A 27,830-nucleotide genomic window follows, 5' to 3' on the forward strand; every position below is an offset into this window, starting at 1 on the left:
TACAATGAAAAACCAGCCTGAGTGCAGGAACCTGCCGCCTTTAAAGTCTCCAGCCTGCCTGCCACCAGGGCTATAACCTTTCCCTAGGTTGTAACAAGTCAGACAACTCCAAGGTTTATTGGAGTTGAATTGCAAGTGGTTGAGGTTGGAATTATTTAGCACAGGTGTTTCTATAACAGTGATATATTGGGAAAATTCAGTGTTCAACAACCATCATATTTCCAGCTGTGCTGTGGTTAGTGCTAGTACAGTGAACCTAATATAAAACATGTGAGAATATTTGCTAGCTCAGGAACTTGTTAAAGGTATTTTCTTACAATATCTGAGCTGCTATGTTTATCTAGGTGCGTTTCTTTGGTCTTGCATTTTCATAAAGGGTGTGATATTGGTTTTATAAAGCTGTCACTGAACCTGGAATCTGCTTCTCTGCAACCAAGTGCATTAGTAGCCCTGCTAGCCAGTGTGCAGCACACGAGCAGGTGAAAATAAGATTATGAGGAATCCAATGACAGTCCATTATCCTTAGCACATTCGTCTTGAGCAGCACCTGTGCATCTGTTACATATATAGGCATGTTTTTACTAGGGGTGCTAGAAATCTTGAAACAAGTGTTGCAAGCATCTATATGTAAAAGAACATAAAAGGAGCAAAGTTAACAAGAGGCTAGGGGACTGTAAAACAAGGGTAGTGAAGTGCATTCACCAGCAGCGAAATTTGTGAGTGTTAAAAGAGATTTTATATGTACACATGCACACACGTGCATTTTTAGGGGTTCAAAAGACTCATACACGAACATAGTAAACGACTGGAGAATGTGTAAGGGTGTTTGTAAAACACATGCAAATAAAAATACAGAGACACTCACACAACATGCATGTGCTCTGAGCTGAGTTGTGCAAAGATGTTTTATTAATAACTTAGTGCCACAGTGGGTCAGTTATTCTAATATTCTGAAAGATACTCTCTGGTGTCACTGTAAATTTCCAACAGCACCTTTAAGCAACGGCTGCTCCTGTGGATTTCTTTTTGGGAAAGAAGATAAATGCCACTCTGCATCTATACTCAATTGTTGTATGCATTAGAGTTGCATCTGGCTAGAAAAAATACATCTGCAGACTAGCTTGGCCCTATTATTTATAATTTTCCTGAAGGAGAAAGTGGGTGTCTTTTACCTATGCACTGCATATGTTGTAGGAGAAGCAGCAAAGGCACCTCTCTCTGATTTGAGAGGGAAAGCTGATGTGAAAAAGGCACTGTGATTTGAGGAGGGATCTCTTCTCTGATTTGAGAAAGCAGCTCCACATTTGTCATGACTGAGTTGATGCTCATAGACAGTCATTCTGTCCACGTGCTGGTGGGATTTGGAGACACGGCTTGACAGCTCAATTAGACCTTCTTTCGGGACAATGGGTAGAGCAAGCAGAGGTCTAGAATGGGAGTCAGTTTTTCTTGGTAGCCAGAGGCTGAGTTAACATTTGTTCGGAGCTGGCGTTAGCAGTTTGGATCCAACTTAGAATCACCGAGAGTTGGATGCAGCTTATTGAATATTTTACACCCATTGGCTGATTAGTAAGATTAAACACAATAATGTAAAAACTAAATAAATCAAATCCTACTCTTTCAAAAATACCCTTGTAATTGAAAACTTCTTGTACATAGTAGTTTGTCATGTATCTTTGCAATTTTACTTTCACTGAACTCTGAGAGCCCCATCTCCACCTTATTATGCTCCAGTTTACCGAATGTGCAGACATTTATCAAATGGGCCATCGGTAGCCGTAGAAATGCAGTAGTATATCCAAGTTAAAATTCTTGCTTTGATTACTACAAATCCATGGAGCCCTTGGGTCCAAAGCTTCCACTGAAACACAGCTATTTGCAAATAGATTTTTATAGCACATTAGTGCTGGAGGAGAGTCCAAAGAAAATAGTCCTTTTCAATATTAGAACCAGCTGTGACTTTCTTGTGCTGATGACTCATTCATTTTTTTTTTATAGGGTGGGAGAACTAGGCAAAAGACACACAGAGTCTTATTCAAGCCGTTGTTTGTTTTGCAAAGGGTATCCTAGCCACAAGCCAACTTGATCATACCAATACGCAATTCATGTTTATTTAAAACTTTTTTCTTTTAACAGTTCCAATTATAAAAACAGAACCCACAGATGACTATGAGCCTGCTCAAACCTGTGGACCAATGAACCAAGGCTTAAGCCCTCTCTCTAAACCGTACTACAGCCAGCAGATCATGATGCCCCCTGATCCTGGTTCGTGCCTCGTGGCTGGCTTTGCCTCCTGTCAGCAGAGAAACGCCGTGATGTCACCCTCTCCCAACGCAAGCCCCAAGCTGCACGACCTTTCGTCCTCTCCTTACAAGTGCATCCCCAACCCAGGCCACAGTCACCTCGGACTTCAGCAGCCCGCTGGAGGTGTCCCCACCATACAAGAAGTGCCAAGGTCTATAGTTGTGCACCCAAGCTCCCCCGAGCAATCATCTCACATCATGCTGCAGCCGCAGGTGAGTCAACATCTGAGCAGTAGCTGTCCCCTTGGTTATCAACAAACACTCTATCCCAACAGTCCCTCTTCTCCAGTTCCATCTGTTACCCAAGAGCCAACCTATTTGCAGTCCTGCAGTCCAACTCACTCATCCATAATGGGTCAACAGCAGCAGCAACTGCCGAAGGTTCACAGAAATGAGTCTCCAACAACCCAACCACTGTCATTGCCAGAGTTGCATGAGGAAAGTAATCATAATTTGGCCCCTATTCCTGTAACGATCAAGCGAGAACCTGAGGAATTGGACCAGATGTACCTGGATGATGGTAAGTCTTCCGCAGCGTAGGTTTGCGTTCAACCATGTTGCTATATCAGTGAGTTCCCTTAACCCTCTCCTCCTTTTGAATCCTGGTGGAAAGAAGTTCAATTAACAGCCTGGTGGAATGGTGCGGACTGTTGCTTGGATTGTCTCTATACAGGAAAGGGCTCTTTAATTTCGTTTGCAATAATGAAACCGTATTACCTAAGCGTTAAATGCTGATAGTTACCGTAGAGCTAGCTGCATGACCGATAGCTATGTTGCAATAATCTTAACCGTATGGTCTTGGCTTATGCCCATGCCAGTGACCTGTGGAACTGCAGTGAAAACATATTTAACATTGCCCCATCCATAATGCAGTGAAGCGTCTGATGTGCAAATCTCTTCACTGGAACTAAATGATAAACTGCTCTACTTCAGTTGAGAAGGTTCGAATTAAAAATGGAGGCACATCTTTCAGCGTAACTTTTCAGTCTGGTGGCATCTGACATTAAAACTAATTTTTCTTCCTTTCTTATTGCGGACTTGCTGCCGGTTTGGGTTTGGGTTTTTTTTTGCTTTTGTAAGATTCTATATGTATATGTATTCTACACGCACCACTGAAAAGTTAAAATGCTGTGATGAACTTGTCAGACTCTAGTTTCCAAAGATTTATTAGTTGAATGTAATAAAAGGGATAATCTGGAATTTGATTATGTGACCTCACTGAACTGTGATTTAGCACTGGCTGCTAAGTATCCCAGTAGTATTCTGGACCCTCACCTTAATGCAGTACGTGAGTTCCTTTCCAATAGCCACATAACTTTATATAACATACCATGCTATTTGAAGAAGAAATGCCTTTGAAATGGCTGCATTGAAACTAATTGGTGCCAAGGAACATCTGAATGTGATTGTCTTTCAGGGAGAATTTAAAGACAATTCACTGCACTGTTTTTAAAAAAAGGACATTTAGTCATTCTATTTTAAACAGCATGATACTCACTGAATTAGGATTACAAATGAATGTTTTGGAGCTTGAGTAGCAGCCTTTTGCTTTTCAACCCCAGGAAAATGATTTTTCTTAACAGAAGTTATTATTGGTTACATGATAGACAGGTCTAAGGAATTTTTCCTAATTAGTTCAGTTCACTAAAGTTTTGCACAACACATCTTTTGTGACAAGGTTTTCTTCATATAGCGTGCATTTTTACCACATATCTATGCTGTAAGGAGCAAAATTTCAACAAACCAACCCAGAAGCATACACAAACCAAAACAAAAAGCCATGCCCAAATTTGGGTTTTGAGAGAAGCCAGAAGTTATCTACAGAAGGAGGAGAATACAGATAAAATCTAAACCTAGTCTATAGCTGTCTTACTAGAAAAGCATAAGAGACGGGCAATCTTTCTGCCTTACCTCTCCAAAATCCAGCAACGACTTCTCTGACAGCACTTTGAAAGCTGCCTTTGGCTGGTCTCTGCTGGAGAGATGGGACTGTGGCTCAGGGGTGAAGGGTGAAGCTCCTCAGCCATATCTACTTCAGGTTTCTCCTGGAGGAACAGAGGAACCATGTGGTCTGAGAGAGAGATTTTAGTTTTTTCAGCAATGCTCATTCTCCCTGACAAAGCATTAGTGGTTTAGTCTTTACCCCTGTCTCTCTTCCGTCCCCTGTTCTGGACACAGACACACACCAGTCCTCTAACAGATAATCAGAAGTAATTGTAGAAGCCACCATGTACATCTGCACTGATACTTAAAGTTGACTTTGAAGATCTCTTCAGCCAGCCAGATCCAGATATACTTCCCTTTGGCATCCAGCAGGCTATCAGAATCCTTCTGTGGCTGACCACAAGAACTATAGACCAAGAAAGAATTCATAGACGTAACAGTCATGGTAACAATATATAATTGTAAAAAAATTACCTTACGCAGTTCCAAAAAATTAACCACCACCAGTTCCCTCTAAGGGTGGTAATCAGAAATGGTAACCAGAAGAAGTCCCTTTTCTGTGTCTACACTGATACTTAGGTTTGTCTCAGGGGTCACGCTGATGGAGCATAACCCACGTGAGCTGCCCTTTCCTATCTCTGCCTTATCTCACTGCCTGAAGAAAAGGTCATCCACTCTATGTTCTGTGCTGACAAAATGAAGCCCCTGTAGAAATCAGGAGTGGACTACTACTGTCTTCTTATATGTCTCAGTATTTGGGCAGTCGAGAGAGTGTGCAGCAGAAGGGCTCAAGAAAGCACGTCTTGTGGGACGGGTGCTGGCCAAGACCCTCTGTTCAAACCGTTCAACCGGCGTGCCTCAAAACACACAGCACAGGAGCACGAAGCTGTGAGTCAGGCTGGAAGCCTCTTTAGGTCTCTGCTATATGCATTTCGTGGAGGCAACCTTACCACCACCGGTGCAGAGACTGGTTTCACATGACATTTAATCTGATGTAACTGCAGGCTCCCATGGAAAGGGTGGCCTTGATCCGTCTTGCCCTTAGCCACATGCTCTTGCTGCTTCCTTTGAGTCATATCGATTGATTATGGAGCGGCAGAGCAGGCTAATGGAAAAATAACCTGCCAAAAATAGCAAAACCCACGTAGTTTTCCACTGGGACAGCTCACAGAACCACATCCCCCAGGTCCAGTAGCCGGGTCCAGCCCACAAGAGGGGCAGGAATCCTGTTGCTGTGGGTCAGGGAGTGCAGCGGGATCGCTCTGGGTGGCAGCAGCCCACCCATAGGACAGAGTAAGTGGGACTTGAAGCCACATCTGATGTCATCTTATCCTCCCCAGCAACTATCTAATCAACTCGTCCTGTCTCAGTAAAAAAAATCCCCTGCTTGTGCTCACCTATTAGTTACGGAAGGATGACATCTGGGCTGCCTTGCACAGTCTCAAAGGGCAGTTTGGCCACTGCGGTGACTGCCTGGAAACCACCAGTAATTGCTCCTGGTGTCCCAGTAGGTGCTCTTCACCGAGATCGGCACCGAAAAGGCAAAGCGCTCCACGTAGGCAATGCCTTTGTGCCTGGTGCCGATTCATTCAGACCTCTGGCCATAACTGTGGAATAAGGGAGAATGGGGTTTGCAGAGTGGCTCCTGCCGAACAGGAGCAACTCATTTTTCACGTGCTTGAATTTTTTTGTGGAATAGGAGCTTTTAAGCCATCACCATTGTTTCTTGATAGTATCATATCCATCTTTAAGTGTTTTCCTTGTTGTGGGTGGGAGAGCTGTGCTTTATGACCATATTCTGAAAACCAGAATATCAAATCATACCTGTGAGTAAGGACAGTTACTCTTTTTTTTTAAATAGATTGCTGCTCTACCTCTTTATAATTTGTTGTCTCACTGATTCAGTTCAGATCCCTTCATGCAGCATAATTTACACTTTTTTTTCAGTATTTTTTCAACCTTCGCACCTGTGAAAAATATGAAAGCCAGAGAGAGGTCAGATGTACTTGACTGCTTTCCTTGCCTGCTACTCTTCAGTATACCAACTCTATCCCTCATCCCTGAAGTAATTTAGAAGTAATGAAATATTTTAATGACATTAAAAATTAAATTCTCAAAGCATCACTCCATTAAAAAAGTGTATCTTCACAGTGTCTTGTAGCTATTTAATACCTCCAGTTTTACCTGAAAGTACTTATGAAGTGTGAGGTGTAGACATCTAACATACTTACGGGACTACCAGACAAATAAAGTATCTAACTGGTTATGCCAGGTTATATTTCATAAAATTTTGGTTGCTTGTTTACCACTTTGGGGAGGTTTGATTTATGTATCTAATATACGTATAGCAATCTTGGACCAGCTATAAACAGAAATTTTTTGGTTTCAGCTTCAGGGATCAAAGCAATATTCATTCCTTTTGGTCTGGAGTATCTCCAAATATAGACCATCTATACTGCAGAATATAGATGGAAAAAAACAGTCAGTGAGTTTATATAAATATATATCCTGTATATGACATTTTTCTGCTTCGGTAATGGTGGGCAGCTGAAGTGATATAAAGGGAGCACCTGAAGAGACTTCCATTTTGGCAAATAAGTTTTGGTCTTGGCAATCTTGTTTTAAATCAAAATCTACAGTAGCCACCTGGGCTACTCATTAAATGTGCTGTCCATTTCAGTATGTGAATATATGATTCAACATGTAGAACGTATTTAAAACTCGCCCCGTAAAGTGATACCTGATACATTATGGCTATGCTCTTGATATTGAAAGGTATCTGGCTTGTATACCAGCACTCGTTTCAAGTAATTCTGAGTTTAGCCTCCTAACAAAGATTATGGCTGACTCCCTTTGCTGCTTTCACAGCAAGATTTGATGAAAAGCGGTTGAACTGTGACATTTATGGCTGGCTTTTGTCCTCTGCGGGAGCCCGTGGTCCTTGGCAGCGGGAGAGGGGTTGTCTCCTGTCCTCCCCACCAGAAGCTCTTGCAGCAACCTGGAGGGTGCTGGGGCACCCTGGCAGACCACACCAGGGCTAACGCTGCTTCCACCCGCTTGTGTCTGCCCGGGACAGCCCAGGTGACGTGACATTCCCCTTCCACATCTGACGTGGGAGCAGTTTGGGGTGCTGGGGTGGTGGAGCTCGTGGAACGTCCTTAGACAGGCAGGCTTGAGGGACCTCTTCAGTACAAGTCCATGCAGTAATTGATTTTAAGAGAAAACATTTTATTCGGGGATAGATGAGTCTAATGGGCTGTACGGCCCTTTGAGGCGTGAAGTGGAATTAGTATTTCCTGAAGAAATGGCTGGTTTGGGGAGGCTACAAGCTGATGAGAACTTTTCCTGGTCCCTTGAACCAGTTGTTCTCTCAAGGGGATGTGAAAATGTACCTAATTAGTATCTCACTTTTGAATCTGCTCCTCTCTCCAGCCCTCTAACTAGGACTTGGGTCAAAAGCTGCTAATCCTGCTTCTTTTCTGTTGACCAGGGCAGCTCAGGTAATTTTGCCAAATTGTAACTGCTTTTCTTAGTGGTAGAAGAAACCCCAAGCCAGAGGAGTGTAAGTTCACACAGCTTTCAGGATGTTGAGGCAGCTGGGAACTGGCCAGGCTCACAACAGGAGATGCTAAAGGTGACTTGAAATCACCTTCCTTATCCCCATTTCCCTTTCCTGGACCTAGCGTAGCCTGGGTGGAACACAGAACTGAGCTCCAAATCTTTTATTTCACCAGGCTGGAGAGAGTTCAATTAGGCATGCTAATGCCAAGAAACATTTTTCAGGTTGTAACTGGCACTCCCACAAGCTATTACATTTTTTACCTGCAGCAGAATGACACTCAGTTGTGAAATTATTTCCTGCCGTTAGAAACATCAAAGAAAGTAGTTTTCATTACAGATGAAGATGAAGCTATTTCGAAAAAGCAAGGGGGAAACACATTGGTACCAACAGGAAAAAATGTATGACTTATGTTCTCAGCAGATTTCAAGGTGGATTGTGCACGCTGTGATCCCATTTGTTATATTGATGCACAGACCTTTACAAAAGCAGGTTTTAATTGAAAGCAAAGCAGCATCCTGGAGGATTCTTTAAGGCTTGAGTACTGACGCTGAAGAAGATCTTGGCTTCTTTGAGCTTTGCCTGGGTTCTAATCTCAACTTTTGAGATGCAGTCCCAGCCACATTAAAATCGGCGGCACGCACCCATTGCTGGCAGCGGGGCCAGGGTTCCACCCGCTGTTGAAAAAACTGTTTTCCAGAACACCCCGAGTCCTCTGTAGGAGCCAGAACTGAAATAACAGTATCTGAAAGGCAGATCTCTTGTCTGAAGTTTTGTATATTAATTCAGCCTCCTCCTCTCCACACGGTCGCTTTCATAAAGGTCTCTATCCTGATCTTGACTTGATCGGGTCTATAAATCTTTGTGTAGTAAGATGAAAATACATTGGCCATAAACGAAGGTATCTGATGTTTAGATATGTGGCTAACAGAAAGTATCAGAACCACATCATCATCTTTTTTAAAACAAGGAGGCTTTTGTTCTTGTGATTGTCTTTGCACAGCTGTGAGTTTTATAGCACCGTGCCAATGAATGCACTCATTGCAACTTTTATTTTACTCTGAAAAGGTAAATTGGGAGCATTAAGCCCCCAATAAGTATGTAAAAGTGGCAAAACCACAGGTAAAGTGTTACTGAAAGCTGCAGCCCTGCCAGCCATTTCATTTTAAACATGGCTCTTTTAAAAATAACTTTTGCAGTAAAAGCTGTAACTCCTGGATGTAATATGAGCTATTGCTAATGTCATTCCCATGAATTGCTTACAGTGTTGAACTGTTAGATGTCTGACAAGTCCATATATCTCCTATACAGTATATATGAAAGTTTTTTGCCTCTAAACCATATGTTCTTTTTTTCACTCCTCCATATTCTTCAAATGCACGTGGTTTGGTGATATAGTTTATTTGAACAGGAACCATAGCAGACAGAATTATTCTTTTGCTGAAATGTATCCTTTTTCATACATCTCAGCTTCATGATTAAAGCGATTGGCTCTCGAGGCATTAAGTTTAGTCTGCTGCTGCCACAGTTATGCCTTTGAAAACTCCTGAGTGCACTCGGTGATTTCCAGTAGTCCAGATGTCATTAGAACAACACGCAGGTAGTCTGCAAAGTCCAGTAACACTGTCTACACTTCGATCTGGCTTGGGCGAGCTTTTCCCTCCCTCCCTCTTGGCCAAGCCTCGCAGCTCTGGGAGAAAACAAATAGCTTTCCTCATGGAAAGTTTTACTTAATCTGGCGAGGTGCCTGAGCCTAGACCCTCCTCGTCTCTAATGATGATTGAAAGTGTACACGCTACTGTGATAAAACATGCTGAGTCGTTAATATTTGGGGCTTGGGTCATACGCGATGAGTAAGGGAGGACTGAAGTAATGCATTCGAGTCAGACCTTCGGTGGACTCGCACGTCTGGGTTTGAGGGAGATCCTGTTACACGAAACCGCACACCCGCGGGATCGGGCTTTGCTGTTTCTAGCGGGTTTGCTGAATCGGGTCTCCCTGGAGGCCCACCAGAGGAAAGCCCCCAGAAGAGCAGCTGACCAGACTAGGTGTCACTCCTGGTTTTCTCCGGTCCCAGCCGTGCGGTTGCCCGCGGAGCAGACCTGCCTACCTCTTAGCTGTGAAACCTAGCAGCAAACTGTGCTTTCTTCTAACTCCAGCACTTAGATTTCCAGGGAGCTCCTCGACTCTCGGGCTTTCACGGCAGAGTCCGGTCCCTTCAGAGAAGTCCTGAGTGCCTCCACCCTCGTTGGGTGATGGCAGGAGGGAGCAGGAGGCCGGCCAAGCGATGGGAAAGCTTGCAGAAAGCAGCAGGCAGTGCTTTGCAATGTTTTGATACTCCAGAGTATTTTTAGCGTTGAAAACCCAGCGTTTGCTTGATGCGCATCTGTGCACGCACCTTGGCGTTAAATATTTTGAGTCGTTAAGCGTTCAGCTGAAGCCGCGCTGCTCCCCCTCGTTTCAGCTAAGAGCCAGCTTCGCGCTGCAGCCCTGCTCAGCGGCTGTGCCGTTAGCTGGGGAAGAAGTTGCTTCTCGCTCCCATGCCTGATTCGCTCTCCTATTTCCATAGTAATGGCATTGCTGTTTCGAATGGTAAAGGTTTTGTGGGTTATTTTCTCTTAAGTTTTCCTTGGCGATCGGGGGAGAAGAAGTTGCTGTATCTGAGCCTTGGTAACATTTACATCTGCTTTTAAGCCTGGAGGAGCGCCAAGGAAAATATGTGGCTTGCAGAAGCACAAGCTTCATGAGAAAGCTTTGTTCCGATGCAATTCACTTTAGGAATACGCTGTTTATTTGAGACATTTCTGCCGAGCCGCGCGGCGTTAGCTGGTCAGGTGTGGCCTCGTGGCTCGTGTACGGCCTCTGCGCTCTCGTGTCCTGAACCCATTCTGGCAAAACGCTACCGGGGAAGTTGTAGAAAACCCCTCTTCTCCCGGGAGCGGAGTATCGCACGCAGACCCCTGCTGCATCTCGGCAGAGCTGGGCTGAAGCAAGCCACCGGCTCAGCCCAGCAAACACATACGTGTCAGAGGAAGGGCTCTCATGAGTAAACTCCACGGCTTCACGTACAGTGCTCTTGGCCAAGCGCTAGCGAGCTGTAGTGTTGCGAGATCACAGAGCGGCGAAGGGCCTGCCTCTGCTCCCACTTAAGTCAATAACACCGTTCCCTTTGGGTTCGTTGGGAACGGGACCAAGCGTATGGCTGGTAGTTAAAACGCATAATAGCTGCATTCATTGAAATCCGGTCGCTGATAGACAGGGAGAGAGAAGGAGTCGTTTCTAGCAGATTTCTGCGCGGCTTTAGTTGATCGTTTCGTCTGCGTCTGCCGGACAACCGTGGGGCTCGGTCATGGGTCTGATAGCAGCTTGACCATCGCCGTCGAGAGCAGGCTGCCTGATAACCTGGCTCCTGGTCTTTCCTCCTCTCCGAGGAGCTAACGCTGATTGCAACCAAAGGGGGCACAGGCTTTCCGCAACAGGCTTATCTCCGGGCTGGGAGGAAGCCTGTGAAAAAAAGCAGACCCTCAAAATGTTCCCCTCCTCCTCTGTCGCTGAGGAAGCCTGCAAATTCTGGGCGTTGAAAATACCTGGAAACGATCGGCGAGTAAGAAACGCAGTAGGAAAACCGTGGTCCTGTTCCTCGTTGGCCAGCCTGGCTGGGTTTGTCTGCGATCCAGGGAGCTGGACCAGCCCTCTGCCTGCTTTATAGGCTTCGCTTTGTTGGTAGGTCTTCTACATTTTGCACACTTTGAAGCCTACTGCAAGACAAATACCAGAAAGCGAAGTGAGGTGGTGCTGCAAGGGTGTCAAAATACCCAAACTGTATGGTCCCTGAGCACATGAATTGCAATACGAGCACTTGAACAGTCTTGAAAAGCAAAGCTACATGCTATCAAAGTCCATAATTAGTGGATTAAATTCTTCAGTCCTTAGTTATAGCTCATGTTATCCAAGCATCATGTGTGCAGAAGAACATTCCTCACTTGCCTTGTCTTTGCACAACTAAAGCATGATTTTTCTACTTAATTTTGGCCCTTCTGCAGCCATATGAGAGTGCAGAAGACAAGATTTGACTCTTCATGTCTGTGCTGTCCAGATTGCTCTTGACATTAGATTTCTGCGGGAGCTAGGGCTGAAGATTTGTTCCATTTCATAACTCCTGTGATATCTTTGGGGTTACAGAATACGTATTGCAGTAGATACTGCGAATCAATTTTGATTCCCTGGGAGCAGCAGTCAGTTCTTTTTCTAGTGCTTCAGGGAAAATACATGTTTCATTGCCAGCTCATAAGCAAAATCTTCTGCAAATTACTTAAGAAGTAGAAAAAAATGCTATTTTGGCTCACAAGCCTCCAAAAATACAAAACTGAAGAATATTTAACTTTTATTTCTATCCGGTATATGCAAACCCATACACACATAAAGTATGTGCATGTGTATATATCTGTGCACACATACACAGACTTAAGTGTAATGAGCTGTAAGACTTGGTATACTAATTCTTTTGCTTCTTTGAAGTTGTGGTGGGCAAGAGTGATGTCTCTTCTACTCATGACTGACTTCTCTGAAAATCCTGCAGGTGCCTGTTGAGTAAAACCTTTTAGAAACGTGAGGTCAAGTGGAGAAGTCCATCCTGTGGACCTTCTGTTGTGCACAGTTCGTTTCTGAACTGAAATGCCCGTTGCAGCTCTGAAATCTGTCTCCACGCTGCTGCATGCCTCTGAGCTGCGGTTGTCACTGCTGCTGAATGTTTCTCAGCCATCTGAGCTTTTGCTATCCAGCTATTCTTTTGGAAGACTGAAGCAACTGGTAAAGATGATCTCTTCACTGTTAGTTGGCTTTTTTTCCCCCGTGATAACTCTGCCTTCCACCAAGTTCCAGGCTGCGCTTGGACTCAGCTATTCACTTGAGGGCTTTCACCTCGGAGCATCTGCATGAGCCATTAACAACTTCTCCAGGCATCTTCTCCTTATAGTAATATGTCTCTGGGTCAGTAGTACTGGGAGGTTCAAATGTTCTTCTCAATCTAAAATGCTTACGTGTGAAATTGTCATACAGAAAGAGGTTAGCAGAGAACTGGTCCTGATTTTTTCAATTATGCACACTCTTGTTTGTTTTCTTTTTTCTGAGAATTTTCCCCAATTCATCAACTGTTAACCGTTGTGCGAAATGATACGGAGCTGTCCCTTGGGCCGCAGCAGTCAAAGGCTAGAACTTCCTGAAATTGCTAGAATTGATGCAATGCAAATTCAGGTTTTGCAGAAAGATATAATGAGTCCAAGCTCTGGCTAGACGGACCTCACCCAGGCACTGCACGAGGTCTCTTTGAAAGGGAGCGATGGAGATGGCTGCTCTACTCCGGTCCACTTTGAAAGAGTTCTCAGGGATTTTTGTTTATTTTTTCTTCCACATAGAGAGTAGGTTGGGATGAGGAAACACCTCATTGCAAAAGAAAAAGAAGCAAAACTGGTTCCAGGGCAGAAAGTGCCATCAACCACAGGGAGACTACGCTTTTTTGCATCAGCGGACAAACACGGCAGCAGTGGCTGCTTCAGAGAACTTTCCAGGAATTTTCCCAGCATTTCCAGAAACCCGGGCTGGACCTTTACAGGCCAGACAAGCACCACTACAGTCTGTTCAAACCAAAGACTCACAATTGGACATACTGTGTTGGATCACCTCTCGGTAGGAACCTGCAAACCTCCATTTTTGCCAGACAAACTGCTGGTTTCTGCCCTATTGGGCATACAGCCAGCATTGTCAAGATAAAGGTGACCATCTCCTTTGCAGAGGGTTTAGACTTGCCTTTTTGCAATCCAGTATCCCAGATAATTCACACTATTTCAATGGTAAACTAAAGTCGTAAAGAGGAGCCAGCAGTGCTGAAGTCAAGGAAAGGTTTGCCGGAAGGACATGCTAATGTGAAAGCATCTTCTTGCGCTATTTTAGTAGCTAGTTTACAAGTCCAGAGATAGCTGCTACCCTCAGCTGAGTTGGTGCGTACTTGGTGGCAGAGTCAGATCGGTGTGACAGGACTCCAGGACCCCCAGGATCTGCGTGGGGCTGCTCCCCGGCAAGGATTCAGCGCAGTTGGGCGATCAGGGCCCTTCGTGACAAGTACAAGCAAGTGCCTGTGTGTATATGCATTTATTCTATTTGGGAAACATACTGAAAAAAAAAAAAAAAAAAAAAGAAGCTTTCTCATGATGCTGTAGCAGGGTTAGCAAGCATTTTAAAGTTTCAGACTTAGAGTATGGCTGTGAAACTAAGCTGGTGGCGTAATTAGAGTGAAAGAAGGCTTGAGAAAAAGAGAAATGAAAGGAAGGTTAAATATAACATCTGCATAAAAAAAGATGAGCAAAGATCAATTTTGGAAGAAGAGGGGAAAGGCTGAGTGTGGGTGTGAGAGAGAGGAGTTTGTTTAAAACCGAAATGGTACAAATGAGTACTAATAGCCCAGGATTTGACTGCCATGGAAAAGTGTATCTAAAGAATACCTCACTTCGCCCCAAAATAATTAAAGTACAGAGAAAAATGGGAGAAGATGATGAAATGAGCAATGTGCTCATTAAACTTAGGTATATCAGAGGAGAGAGTGTATCTGAGCAGTAAGCTCAAGTCAGTCTGTTTGTCTGTGTTGATCTGCAGGGAGATGGCTGCACTGCGTGGAGGTCGGAGGTTTTGGGGGCCCAGCTCCATCGGGGCAGGACCCTCAAATAACCCTGGGAGTTAGTTCCATGCTCTATTGCCAAGTTCTCTAAGGAGTGAGGAAAGGGCTTCGGTGTTACCGCTGGGTGGAGAGAGCTCCTGTAAGGAGCCCCCCAAAAACTCAGAAATATGGTAGAAAAGAAGGGGGGGGGGGGGGGAGTGGTCTTTGAGTAAAATACAGTCATGTCACCTGAACTTAGTGAGAAATTTTCATCTCAGTTTCAACACTTCTCTTGCAGTGTAACAGGACATTCAGTAAAAATGAGAAAAATCAGAAAATATTATCCATTGGCTCTTCCCCAATTAGAAATTACCCAGAAAAAACACTGCTAGGAGTAGAAGTGATCAGCCTTTGACAAGGCAGAGGGGGATTTGTAAAAGTTCATTTTCAAGGTTATACGATTGAAGAATAAAACAGGAAATCCCCTTACTTTGCAACTTTTCGAAAGATGGCATTCAAATTACATTTAGGATATGATCCAAATGCCATGAAAAATTTTTCCATCAACTTCGATGGATGTTCTAAAACAGGATGTGTTAAATCAGGGGAAATAATAACAGAGTCACAAGTAAATTAACAGAAGATTCACAACACGTTATGAATCACTGTATTAAAGAATCAATTAGAGTCAGCTATTTAAATAAAGGCAGAGCAGTAGCAAAAAAAAATTTGAACTAGAAAAAATCAGAACATCTGCTGAAGTTTCCAAAGCTATATTTAATATTAACTTGGGAAAAGCACCTGGACTGAATGGTGTCTCATCAAAAATTTGTAAGTGTTTCCAGACCAAAATCACTTGGATACTTTTTAAAAAAAAATCATCTGCTCAACTAAAAGAGAAAACTCCTCTCTAAACCCTTCCCTACTGTGGAATTTTGTTATGGGGAATATCACCATCTTAAAGCAGAGAAGCAACAAAATGCAAATGTTTCTGTATGGTCCAGGGTTTTTTTGTTGATCATTACGATCTAGTACCAGAGTCTCTGCCCCACTGGCTGCTGCAATCAAGCTGCACCTTCTGCCCCAAGAAACTAGTTTGCTGGAACAGGGCCTGCCCTTGTATAACAGTACAATTAGCTAACAGTGGGGTAGACTTTATTATTATTATGAAGAATATTTCGGATTCAAGCACTCAGCACAGAGGAGAGTTTGAAAAGTGAGCTGACTTTTGGTAGAGATGCCAAGAAACCTACAAGTGGATGGACCATTTCTTTGGTTGTTAGGTGAATATTCAGAGAAAAAAATCTGCTTTTGAAATTTAAAGCAAACTTACTGTCTTTTTTCACTTTAGTCAGGAAAGTACTAGGAGACAGGACTGCCTATGTCTGATCGTGTGAGTTGTGAAACGTTTGGTCAGCCAGCTAGAGATCAGCCAGCCATATACCTGATGTTTCAGTGCCTATATTTATGGTTCCTCTGATGATGAAATCTAGATTTCTGCAACGACGAACGTAATTTCTCTGCTGTCGGTTAAGACCTTGTTTCGGGGAGGAGCTGGCAGATGCTTGTGATGCCAAACGAGGCTGTATCATGCTTTCTGTTGTGCATGGTCCCCTGAGCAATGCGGGCCACTGCCTCCCTGTGCCTATTTTCTGAAAAATGTCGGTGTTCAGAAAGCTGTCTGAAGACAGATTTAAATTTGATATGAATTCATTTCATTGAGGGGAAGCACCACTGCAGGGGGAAAACCCCACACCTTGACACACTAAAATGATTGCAAGAATTCTTCTTTAAGATGTCTGAGGAGGAACATTTCTCCTAACATGGAAAAGACATCTAGATTTTACATTGCTGCTACAAAATGAAAATCTTAGAGTGGGAGAACTTAGCTTTGGTTATTCTTGATAGAGACAGCTAGAGTAAGTCAGCATAGATCCATCTAGATGTAGTGCAGCTGCACTGATTTCTACCTGTTCAGACTCTAACCCCATTTATTTAAGAATGAATGTGCTAGTTGCAGGGACAATTCTAGCTACACTCTTACTTGAGATTACCCCACTTTTAAGTACAAACAGACATTTCTGTGTATCTTTTTCTTTTCCTTTACAGACCTTTATTTATATTATGTATCTGTATCTCACATGCCAATGGAAATCAGGAAAGGAAATTAATTTGTATGAATGGACTTCATAAATGTAATGATTTACCAGTAATGAAATCCTGGTTTGCAGAATGAGAAATAATAGGGCTTTTCCAAAATATCTTAATCCTTGGCTACGGTTAGTGGCATAAAATGAACCATTCTTTCCTATGTGTCTAAAGTCCAAGTTGTGCTCCATGTAGCTATGTGATATTCTTTCCAGTCTCATGTCAGTAAATAATTGCAGTGCTGCTTTTTAGTCTGTCTCTGACCTTCGCTATGCTTGCCTTTCTTGAGCAAAAGTTGGGAATTGTGACAGATTGATCTCCTTCTGTGATCTGATCTAGTCTAGTGTGAAAGGAAAGTTCGTTAATCCTACTCCCGAATTCCTTAACCAGTTTACATAAATGTACTATTCTATAAGCATATGTAATACAGCACAGCCATAACAGTGCTTAAACAGGATTAGGCAATACCTCATTTTCTAACTACTTCTACTTTTGCAGAAATACAAATTCACTTTCTTTATATTGTCAAGGGTGATTTTTTAGTAAAAAAATTATTTTAACTGGTTTAGGTCTTATGAGTTTAGGCTAGAATATTGTCTAGTCTGTCTAAACTTGTCATAATTCTAGTTGTTGTTACCTGAACATGAACCAAAGATGATTCTTGTTTAAAGGAGCCCCTTTTGGGGAGGGGAAGAACCAAGTAGCTTAACATAATCTGGTTTTAACAATTAAAAATTGGCAGCTGAGCTGTGTACTGAAGTAAAGCAAGGAATTTTAGGTCTAGAGAAATGGTAGAATCTAGAAAAGAAAAACCACATGCTACTAAAACCCTGTGTATGGTTTTCCAGTATTCCTTAGAAAGCAGGTAGGGCTCTAGGATCAAACTGTACCCGCACGCATATGCGTGAAAGCCCACACACTGAAGTAAACACAGTGATGTGGTTGTCCTCTTTGAGTGGTAGGAATCAGAAGTAAGTCTGCTGACATCAGAGAAGTTGTGTATGCTTCAAAGTTCAGGCAAAATAAGAGATCTACTTGCCTTTTTTGCATGTCAACATTAAAACATTTCAAATAATCTTTAGGGAATAACGAGCAAAACAGGGTGTTTACAACGCAGTGACTGATTCTTTCCTGCCAATCCATCAGACCTGTACCTTGTGCATTTATAGACCACCTTTACATACCTGCCTGTGTTTAATAAGGACTTGATGCAAAGCCCCTTGAAGTGAATAGGAGTCCTTCTGTTGTCTTCCGCGCTCTTTGGATCAGGCTTCAACTTACAATCACGAGAACCTATCACTTAATGCTCTTAAAAAAAGTAATGCATGAAAACCTCTAGTACTGGGTGAAAATTTAAGGGCCCAAAAGTTGATGCAGACACAAGTTACAGTTCCCAAAGTAACTGTAAAAGATTATATTACATTAATATGTAAAGGTTAACGGCACATACAATAATCTGAAATACTGTCCGTATTGTATATGTAGTGTGACTGACTTGCAGGGTTTTAAGAACCCTCACTTTGGTTGTTTGGGTGCGCTGATATTTAAAGCAATGTTTGTGTTGGTTACAAGGCCTAGGCCAAAGGGATCTCAAGGAGCCCTACATTCTTGCACATTGCCTAGTGGATAGGTATATTTTGGGTAAACGCACCGTGCCTATTTCTGTCCCCCTTTATGTCGGTAGAAAAGAGAAATTTCTCTCCTGGCATAGCTGTCGTACAGGTATGTAAGGTCCCTTTGTTCCATTTTGGAGGTCTCTTGAGTTGCCGTACTCTTTTGTGTGGTCTGTAACAAGACAATGACAACACTGCACCATGTGTCCTTCATGGAAAACGGGGTAATTTCAACAATTTTCCATTTTCTGTAATGTTTTTCTCTGAAGCGGGAGGCTTGCTTTATGTGTGCAGAGCTTTCTGTCGCAGCTCTCCATAGATAGCCATGACAAAGAGAAAGCATGAAAGCTTCTGGGGCAGAACATTCATCCTCGCTTATCTGGCCCTCGGAGACATTAGCTAATCGAGGCACGATACTCCATACAATAGGACAAGTGCTGTAAAGCTACCTCTGTTATCCCAGTGAGCATGGAGACTTATCATTCCCATGGCCATTTTACAGGATTTGTTTTCTTCTGACAACAACATCCACAGCCTACGGTGCTATCGACTCCAACAATGAATCTGATGCTGGCTCTGTGTGTTATCGGCTCCCTAATAACTGTCTTTTTTTTTTTTTTTTTCTTCTTTCCCACCCCATTTGTGAGAATTTGTCCCCTGGAGCTCTTCTCTATCAGGCCCCTGCAGCTGCTGTTATTTTAGATATGGCAGGAAGTAGGTACCGGAAAACAGCGAGAGCTCGCAGCGCTCAGAAAAATCTAGAAATTCCTCTGATTTACCCCAGGCTCTGGCTCCAATCAAAGCCGGTTGCAAAAAAAAAAAAAGAAAAAAGAAAAGGGAGAGGGAGAAGGGGGGGGTGTTGGCAGGGGGAAAGACCCAAGCAGACAACGGTGTCTGGGCTGCGCGTGTCAGGAAGGAGAGTTTCAGCCGTCACCTCCCCGGGTACCGGGGAGATGCTCGACACAGCCCTGCGAGCCGAGGAGCGCTCGGCTGGGAGCGACGTTCCAGGCGCTGCCGCCGGCACCCTCCCTCGCCGGCCGAGAAAACCCCTTCTCGCCTCCCCAGGGACGTGCGTTTCTAAAAGCTCATCCCTTTTTTTTACGCTCTCCCCTCTCGTGTCCGGTGTGCGCCTAAAGCGGATCAGCTTACCCGGTCGTCCGGCGGGCTCCCATAAATGCTTTTAGCAGCACTTGGCAAAGGGCGCCAGCCAAAGGCACTGGTGGAAAGTCACTAGAGCAAGAAACTTACATCACTACTACTATTATTATTATTACTACCGCTATTATTATTATAATTTTACAGCTCAGACGGGATACTTCTTAATCTGCTAAGCAAAGACCTTTTTAGCCACTTTGAATACCTTTTAAATCAGGCTGACTCTGGAGATGACTTCTAAAAAAAGAAAAAAAGAAGAAACGATAAAGAAAAACACCTCCAAACCTTTCAGTTCAGCAAGTGGTTTAGAAAAAGAGACACCACCACCCCCATACACAAAGACATACACGGAAAAGATACTACCTTTAGAACTGGTTTTAATAAAGAAATCTTCCTCTTTGACACAGCAGATAAGGAGGAAGATGTCCGCCCACAGACATCTCACACCATTAGCGATCTAGTTAACATCTGTAAATGTTTTAGGGAAAGAAATTATACTTTGAGACATTTATTTTTTAATTACAGGCTCCAGATGAGATTTGTTAGAGCAGGGAAATGTATCCCATAGCGACTGATGTCAATAGCAAGCAGTCCCTAAAGCCAGCCAGGATTGGGAAAGCCATGCTGTTTGCTGCTCTTGGCACTGCTCCCTGCTTTCACAATGTCAAACTTAGAACCGCCTTTATATGCACTTTCCATTTTTTTTTCCACAGTAGCTGTTGCCAGCAAGCTGTAAACTACCGTATATCACTCAGATTTAAGAACCTAAACTTTAAAACAAATTAAACTCTTGTTGACATTGTAATAAAAATCAGAATCGAACTGAACAGCTCAGTAAAACTGCACTTCAATTATTTTATGGATTTAAGATTGTTTTCTAGGATTCCCAGACTCCCAATACAGCAAAGTTATTTCCTCTTGGCAGATGTCTGGAAAAAAAAAATTCATTGAATGGATAAAATTATGTGGCAGACACTAGGTTGAAGCCTAAAGGGAGGAAATGGTGTCTCCCCAGCACCTGTAAATATTTGCTCTGTGTCTTGACCAGAAGAGCCGTTCGTCCATACTTTGAAAAAAAATGTCAAGGTATTAATTTTGTGAGTTTTTAAGAAAAGAGAATTTTCATCTGTTAAAACCCGGTTCCTAACTAGGTGTTTATGTGGTTTTGAACGAGAACGGCAAATACGGGTTATGGGTCTGACCCACCCTTCAGAACCACATCCAAATGCAGGTAAATGCATGCAGCGCACGAGTGCTCCCAGTCACTGGCCTCTGCTTATCTTTCATCTCCCTACTTAGCAGTTAATGTTGGGTATTCTTTTTATAATTCTCTTTTTTTTTTTCCTATTCTGTAAAATGGAAACAGTGGTTTCCATCCGATTAATTGCCAGGTTTCCATTCTTTATAATGTTTCCTCTCAAAACAGTTTGGAATGAAAGTATTTCAGAAATGTGTGTAGACGGAAGCAACTGGAGATAATAATTTGTTTCATGTCACTCTGTTTTACAAAAGGTGTGGTGCACAAGAAGGGCTGTTGCGTGGAGCAAACAGCAGTCGGCTTGCGCAGCCTTTCACCAAAACGTTTGTGGCACCTAACTTGTTTTCTTTCATCACATCAGCAAAATGTCCTTTATGTCCCTAAGGCCCCTTGCGTTCCCAGGGTCTTCAGGTCTTCAGCAAGAGCTGACCCTTGCTGGGTTGCTCCTCTCACAAGGATGCATCTGAAGATTGGGCCAGATGTTGCACATCTGCATGCCCACAGCTAGGTCCCGGGGTCTGCATGTTCTGGCTGAACCCCCCCGGGGAGCGCTGGTCCCTCTGAGCAATGTGTGGTTGTGTGGATTTTCCGAAACGGCTGTGTTAGGCTCCATGCGTTCACCTCTTGATCTGAATTGGCTGACTTACCTGACTGACTCTCACGTAAGCAGCCGGTTTTCTTCATTGTAGCATTAATAAGTTTTTTAAAGCTACTCTTGAATTGCTGTTAAAGTTCTTCCACTCATTTGGTTGCCTGGAGCACCTCTCAAAGTGCAGGCCAAATTCCTGCTGGAGTTTGGATGCGTTGCCAGATCACAGCCTGGGCCATGGAAGCACCCTGTCATTTCTCAGCTATCGAGAAGCGAGGGTTTTGGAGTCCAAGTACTCAAAAAGAGGCAGAAAATAAGTCTGTCGCACATTGCGAATGGTTGTTTGGAAAGTGTAACGCAAACGTTCTGAATAAAATTTCAGGTCCTTAAGTGTGCTTCAGAAATGAGTGTTGTACGCCTTTGTTTGTCGAGTGCCTTTTTCCTAGTTCTCTAGTTCTGGCTGCAGGTTTGCCGTGCTTCATTCTCGGGGCAGAATAAATTTCCTCTCTAGTGGAGAGTGCTGAGCTTCAGCACGGTTCCCGTGTCAAGCATTGAGCTGCAAGGGGGAAGGTTTCTTCTTCCCTGGGAGCCCGGCTGTGATTCTTACTGAATTTTTGCAGCCATATCTGGTGTTTTTTTCTGTTGACATTGCTCTGTCAGTCCAGCCTAAGGAGCCATTCTGCAGCTTAACACAGCATGGGGGAGAGGGGAAAAGAGGAAAAGACATTTTGCCATGTTTGCAGCTCTGTCGCACTGGGACCATATACAAATAAGAGTATTCTTCCAGCTGCTCTAATTTGAGACGCTTGCTATAGGCGGTTTTAGCATCTGAGGGGTACTGGAGTCCAGCAACTGTCTGGACACGGTGGTTTTCACAGCTACGTCTTCTAATAACCTAATAACGCCCAGCTGGTGCTTTCCCCATCATGGTCCAGCTTGCATTGATATGTCTTCAGTGTCTCTCTACGAAATCAGCCTGCTTTGTATCGAACCTTCCCACCCAAACTGGATGGGAGTTGTGTCATGAAAAGGTCTTTAGCTAGTGTAGTTAGTGTAGTGCAAAACCAACGCAAGAGTATCATTAACCACTGCCAGTGCTCTTCTCCAAGGAGCCACGGCAGAGAGGACGTGCATTCCTCTTTGAACTGCAGCGTTCTTCAGCAACAGACGCTGCCGTGGTTAAAATAAAGTCCTGTGGCATTACATACAGCTCGCATTACGGTGGTGGCCAGGTCATCATGCCACAAGCAAATCTATCACCTGACGATTTGCCTGCATCAATTTTTTTGCAGGCTGTTTGCAGCCACCAGTGCAGATTCCCAGAGCTAGCCCTACTTCTGTGCCAACTGCTGAAGATTAGCAGCCATGTTCCATCACCTAAGGATTTCCCCCAGCCAGCGCGACCTTTCCCAGCCTAGCCCCCAGCAGGCTCACAGGTGGATTTCTTTTGCCTTATCAAACACATTAAAAATTTTATTAGCCCCACCCAGCATTTCTCTTCCATTGAGCAGCGTGTGGCCAGCCACTGACTGAGTCATCTCATGGCCATCGTTTTATCTGCCTGAGCAAAACTCCTGTGAATTAGGGGTTCGCAAACAAAGCTCACCCTAGGTGGGAATGTGGCCCAACAGTGGTCGCCCCCCCAAGCAACACAAATATCGTGTATTGTGTATGCAGCAGCATCCTAGTGTTGCCCCTGCCTTGGTGCCCTCTTTGCTAGATAATGTGAATAATGCATTGATCTTTTCTGTTTAGCGCACGCTTTGAGGTTTGCCGATGAAAAGGGCTATAAAGGCAAGAGGTGTGGGTGATGGTGATGATAATGGGGCAAGTAGGGTGCATTTAAAAAAAAAAACCAAAAAACATCCTTGCTCAGAAGAAGATCAGACAGACGCCATGAACCTATCTCCTGGACACTTCTAGTGTTGAGGCCCAATGTTACTCCTACTGAAGTCCATCAGGCTTTGAGGCTGGTTGAGTGGAGGAATAGCTGAGTTTCTTGGCTGTTCTGTGCCACGGAAAGCAAAGGGCACTCAGCAAATACTCCTGCGTGACCCAAGGTGCTTCTTTCTTTCTTCCATTCATTATTTCTTTGCTTCATTTGATATGCCCAGCTGCACATGAGCTGGTTTTTTACAAACAGTAGCGCAAGGTGGCTCATTTTGGAGGATTCCAAGACGATCTCTAGGGGCCACATTATTATTACATAAAGTCAATTAAAGAGCATACGTGCACATCCCATTGATTTGATTTAGAACTAACAAAAGCTTCAGTAATGTGCAATTACAAGAAACTTAATGACCCCTTTATATTGAATGCAACTTCTGTGGCACCTAATATGCTTTGATGAATTGCTCATTATGTGCAATGTTGGAAAAGCTTCTAAAAAGATTAATAATTGTATAATCGATAGAGAAATTCAGTCTGATTTGGCTTTTTTTAAACTCTGAAATCAGTTAAGTCATGGAGATTATGGATCCTCTCTTCCTCCTGTTTTCCCTCCTATACCCCCAGATTATTTTTTTTTTTCTAAAGGTAATCTGTCACTTTTCCAGCATGTGGAGAAACCCCTTCTCGAGTAATGTGAAGCGGTCTGGCCTGATACGGATTGCCATGTGAGGTCCAAAAGGCTGGTGCCAGCTGCCGGCAGAAATCGCCGGTGCTGGGCTGGATGCGTACACGTAGGATGCTCCTTTGGCGGGGCAGGAGGTCCCCGAGTAGCAGCATCCAGCGTTGGGCTCAGAGCTTTGCAGCATGATCCAGACCCACTCCCCCTCTCCCATTCACTGCCTGTGGGCTTGGGGAGCTTCAACCTTGCTCTCCTCTGAGAGCCTCGTGTCTCAAGTGTCGCCCGTGCCGCGGTTGACTGCAAGTTGTGACGGACAGCAAACCTTGTGGGATGGGTTCGGAAATAGGAAAGGGAAAAGGGGAAAAGGAAGTTTCATTTCTGTTACGTTCGGGGTTTAATAAATACTGCCGGAGACGTCTGGAGGCTAAAAAACAGGCAAATGCAGAATTGCTTTAAATTTGTTTTGATTTTGAATCCACTCTCGTCATGCTTCAGGGCATGATTCATGAGTTTTGAACGCTGGGGTCTGACAGCACTATTTCACTGCTGGGTGCTAAACTGGAAAGTAAAACTGATCACCAGAATCAGTTTGTATCACTGTATTTCTTACGGCAGGGGCAAATTTCTGTTGTCTCTAGCAAAGCGGTGCATGCTCTTCCTTACTCCTTCCTGACTGGTACCCACAAAGCTGCCAGCAGTACCGACCTTGGGTTTTGGCTGCCTTAGGTAGCATTTGCGTAGTTCTTCTGTCATGTGGAAATTTTGTGTAAAACGTAAAATATGTCTGTTTTGTTTCCCTTACAGATGCTCTTAGGAACGTAAACACATAATTTTGGTTAAAATGTGGTTTATTTGTCTGTTGCCCAGCCCTACCCTCACGCATGTGTGTATGTGTGTGTCAAACGTGGCTTGCATCATACCAGGGCAGAACCTGAAGCCTCTGCGCAGCCCAAACTCCAGCCGCTCCAGGCAAGGTTGGCTTCAGTGAGGGCTACTGAAAATTCCTGTTGGCTCTCTGATTCTTTGGTATAAAAGCTAAGCCAGGTTGAGCGCAGCCACCCTCAGACTGAGAGTAAAAACGAGCTACAGTTTAGACCCCCGTGTGCTGGGAATCACTGCGGCTCTGCTGATTCCTGCGCTAATTCCCAGCAGCCGGGGAATTCATCCCTAAGTGTTTGCAGAGCAAGAGACGCAGGGCGTTCCCAGGGTTGCATATGGGAGGGATGAAAAAAATCCAAACCCAGGAGTTTTGGTGTGATAGGATGGGACTCATTTAGTCTGGGCACCTAGTCAAGAGCCCCAGTTAAATTACTGCCACACGGTGCTGTCATCGCGCTCCAGCGAGGAACCTTTCCCATTAGCCCTCCGCAGCGCAGCCACTGTGGGAGATTTTGCATTATTTGGAGCTGTTGAGCTAAGTAAGGCAGAGGGTAGAGCAGGTAGGAAAATGATTCCTTGTTAATGTCTGTCGTGCACAACAATACCATCCACTGTGCCAAGCCGACGTTCGTATGGGAGGATCATGTTTTATTAAAACCTGCTACTTGTTGTCACTCACTTGCTCCACTGTCCTATTCGCTGTCTCCAAAAATAGCATGCCCTGTGGTGGTGGCTTATTATGATTAAACAGATAAAAATAAGTTTAAGGTTTAAACACATCCAGGACACCTGAGGTAATACAAGATCTGGCTTCTTTATGGAACGTGTGAAGTTATATTTTCCATTGCTTCACAAGACTTGTTTTGTTTGGTTTTTAATTCAGTAAGCTTTAATGTGATCTATAGTTTCGCATTACAGGCTGGCACCTCAGGAATTTGTATCACTGTTTTCTGATTTTTTTTCTTATTCACAGGACAATACTTACTAGCTTTGAAAAAAGAATTTCTCTGACAGCCCTATTTTTCTTAGTGATTTAAGTAATAATTCTATGTTGTTTGTTGCAGCTTTCATATGTCAGAAAGGATTGCTTCTTATTAGTGAGGAAGTAGGTACCGTGATAAAAACTGTAGAATTTTACTCATGTGATGGAGTTTATACCAGGAGCTTCATTTCTTTACTCACTGTATATGTGTCTATATTTAGCCGGTTTTCTCTTTAATAAAATCAGTGCATGGCAATAAGGGAAAACATTTTTTCCTCCTGTATTTCTGCTTCCTCTGCATTCATTTGCGACTTTGAATTCCTCTTCAGTGATGCTAATAATGTGGCATTTGATCTGAAATGAAGGGCATATGAGAGCACAGGAGCCTGATGGAGCATGATGTGGCATCGCTGGTGGAAAATCCAAGGGCAGTAATTACAGACAGTAAAGTGAACGTCATACTACAAAACATTACTACAGGTAGTGTCGTGTCAGCGTCAAACTTGTAGACTCACTCCAGAGTTATGTTGCCTTATTCATTTGCTGTCCTTATTCATACGCTGAATGGCGACAGCGTGCTCAGAGCTGTACCCAGTGGGGAGGAAAACACAGTCCCCACTCCACAATGCTCGTGAGCAGCGAGCTGTTGCCAACAGCAGAAATTCAGAGCACTTAGGGGTACGTTTGCACCGTGTAATGAGGTATGTGGAGAGATCCCTGACCTGGGTGTTGCTGTAGTTGTACCGGCGCAGGGCTCGACCTGGGCTAGTGAATTCTGCTGGAAGGCAAAAACGATGAGCCAAAGTGAGGCAGTTTTGCTTTCAGGACTGCTACGCTTTTCTGGAGATTGCTCAAATGTGACACCTAGCTGTGCAGTATGACCAGCGTCAAACACGGTCCAAGCGTGGTATCCAAACATGGCATCGCGTTGCTTGGGTGGTTACACCCATCTGAAAGACGAAGCGTTATTGTCTGGACACGGCAGAATCCGGGCGTAATTTCACACAGGCTTTTCACACGTGTGGCTTGAAAGATGCAGCTGGTGTTACTTGTATTTTCCATGAGACGTGCACCAGTCAGAGCAGGTTGCTTTTGTTCCTTTTCGGCAAGAGAGCATTACGGCATCTGAACCTCCTGCTTCAGTTCTGCTCCGTGGTAGAGACGATGGTCCCCAGCGGTCGCAGGTGGACATGAAGTAACAAGCAAAGGTTGGTTAGTCAGCTGTGGAAAAAAGCTTGATGTGACCCTGAAGGTCTAGATGTCTTGGGACATGCTGTGTGGCTCTTCCTATTGATAAGGAAACCAAAAACCATCCTGAAGGAACAGAGCTGATGCCGTCGCTATTTACGCAGAAACAGGGATGCGTACACAACCTCTCCGTGCCCTTTTACTTCAACTCTATCACACCCCTTAAAAAAGAGTGGAGCGGAAAGCCGCAAAAACTTGCTTGTGAAAGAGAAGTGTGCAGTCGGAAAGGGGTGCAACAGTGAATGCAACCCACAGCTCTGCTGCTCGGTCTCCTTGTATGAGCCTTTCTGGGCCGCTGCTGAAGTGAACTGAAGTTGATGGAAAGACGGTCGTTGACTTCCACAGCCTTCGGGGTGCAATGTATGAAAAGGCAGCGGCTTAACCCGGCCAGAAACTGGAGCCTTAACGTTACTGCTAACAAAGTGAATGGAGGTGGGATACGTTTTCAAAGTGCCATCGTTCCCTGCCAAAACTGTGGACTCAGCTCTTCCTAATTGTGGGTTTGACCATGGCTCTCCGTTTACCTTCCATTTTTTCGGACTTTTGGGAGCATTGGCCTTTAGGAGTATGGAGTCTTCCAAGCTCTCCTATTTGTAGCCCCAGCAAGCTCCCCAGTTGTGGAAACCCCCTGCATGTGCCTTCTCCCCACTCCCTGCACCACTGACCTCTCAACTTCTGCGATCTGAGTGGGATCAGTATCTGAGCTGGAAGGCAGAACATTGTCTCAGAAGAACAGGTATTTTATTAAAACAAAAGGCCACAATGTTATCTATATTAGTAGTCAGATACAAGGAAAACAGAAATCTGCAGAAATTTAAAGTTTTGCTGGTTGATGGAATCCATGTACAGCCACCAAATGTTAAAAATACTCCATTTCCTATGAAGTTCACATCTATATATGGAACCCACATTTGTTCAGATATGTCTGGTTGTC

At 44.0% G+C, this 27,830-nt stretch overlaps 1 protein-coding gene across 4 annotated transcripts in view; it reads left to right on the forward strand.

Annotated features, from left to right (window-relative positions):
* Window positions 1-27,830, forward strand: part of NFATC1 (nuclear factor of activated T cells 1) — a 114,813-nt gene that overhangs the window by 79,374 nt on the left and 7,609 nt on the right. For 2 of the 4 annotated variants that reach the window (XM_069809228.1, XM_069809229.1), the window contains exon 9: window positions 2,137-2,823. In XM_069809228.1, coding sequence (XP_069665329.1) covers window positions 2,137-2,823 — 687 coding nt within the window. The remainder of the gene's footprint in view (window positions 1-2,136; window positions 2,824-27,830) is intronic. The other 2 variants (XM_069809230.1, XM_069809231.1) reach the window with 2 other exon arrangements.

The sequence above is a fragment of the Haliaeetus albicilla genome, chromosome 21 (assembly GCF_947461875.1).
Source record: "Haliaeetus albicilla chromosome 21, bHalAlb1.1, whole genome shotgun sequence".
Taxonomy (NCBI): domain Eukaryota; kingdom Metazoa; phylum Chordata; class Aves; order Accipitriformes; family Accipitridae; genus Haliaeetus; species Haliaeetus albicilla.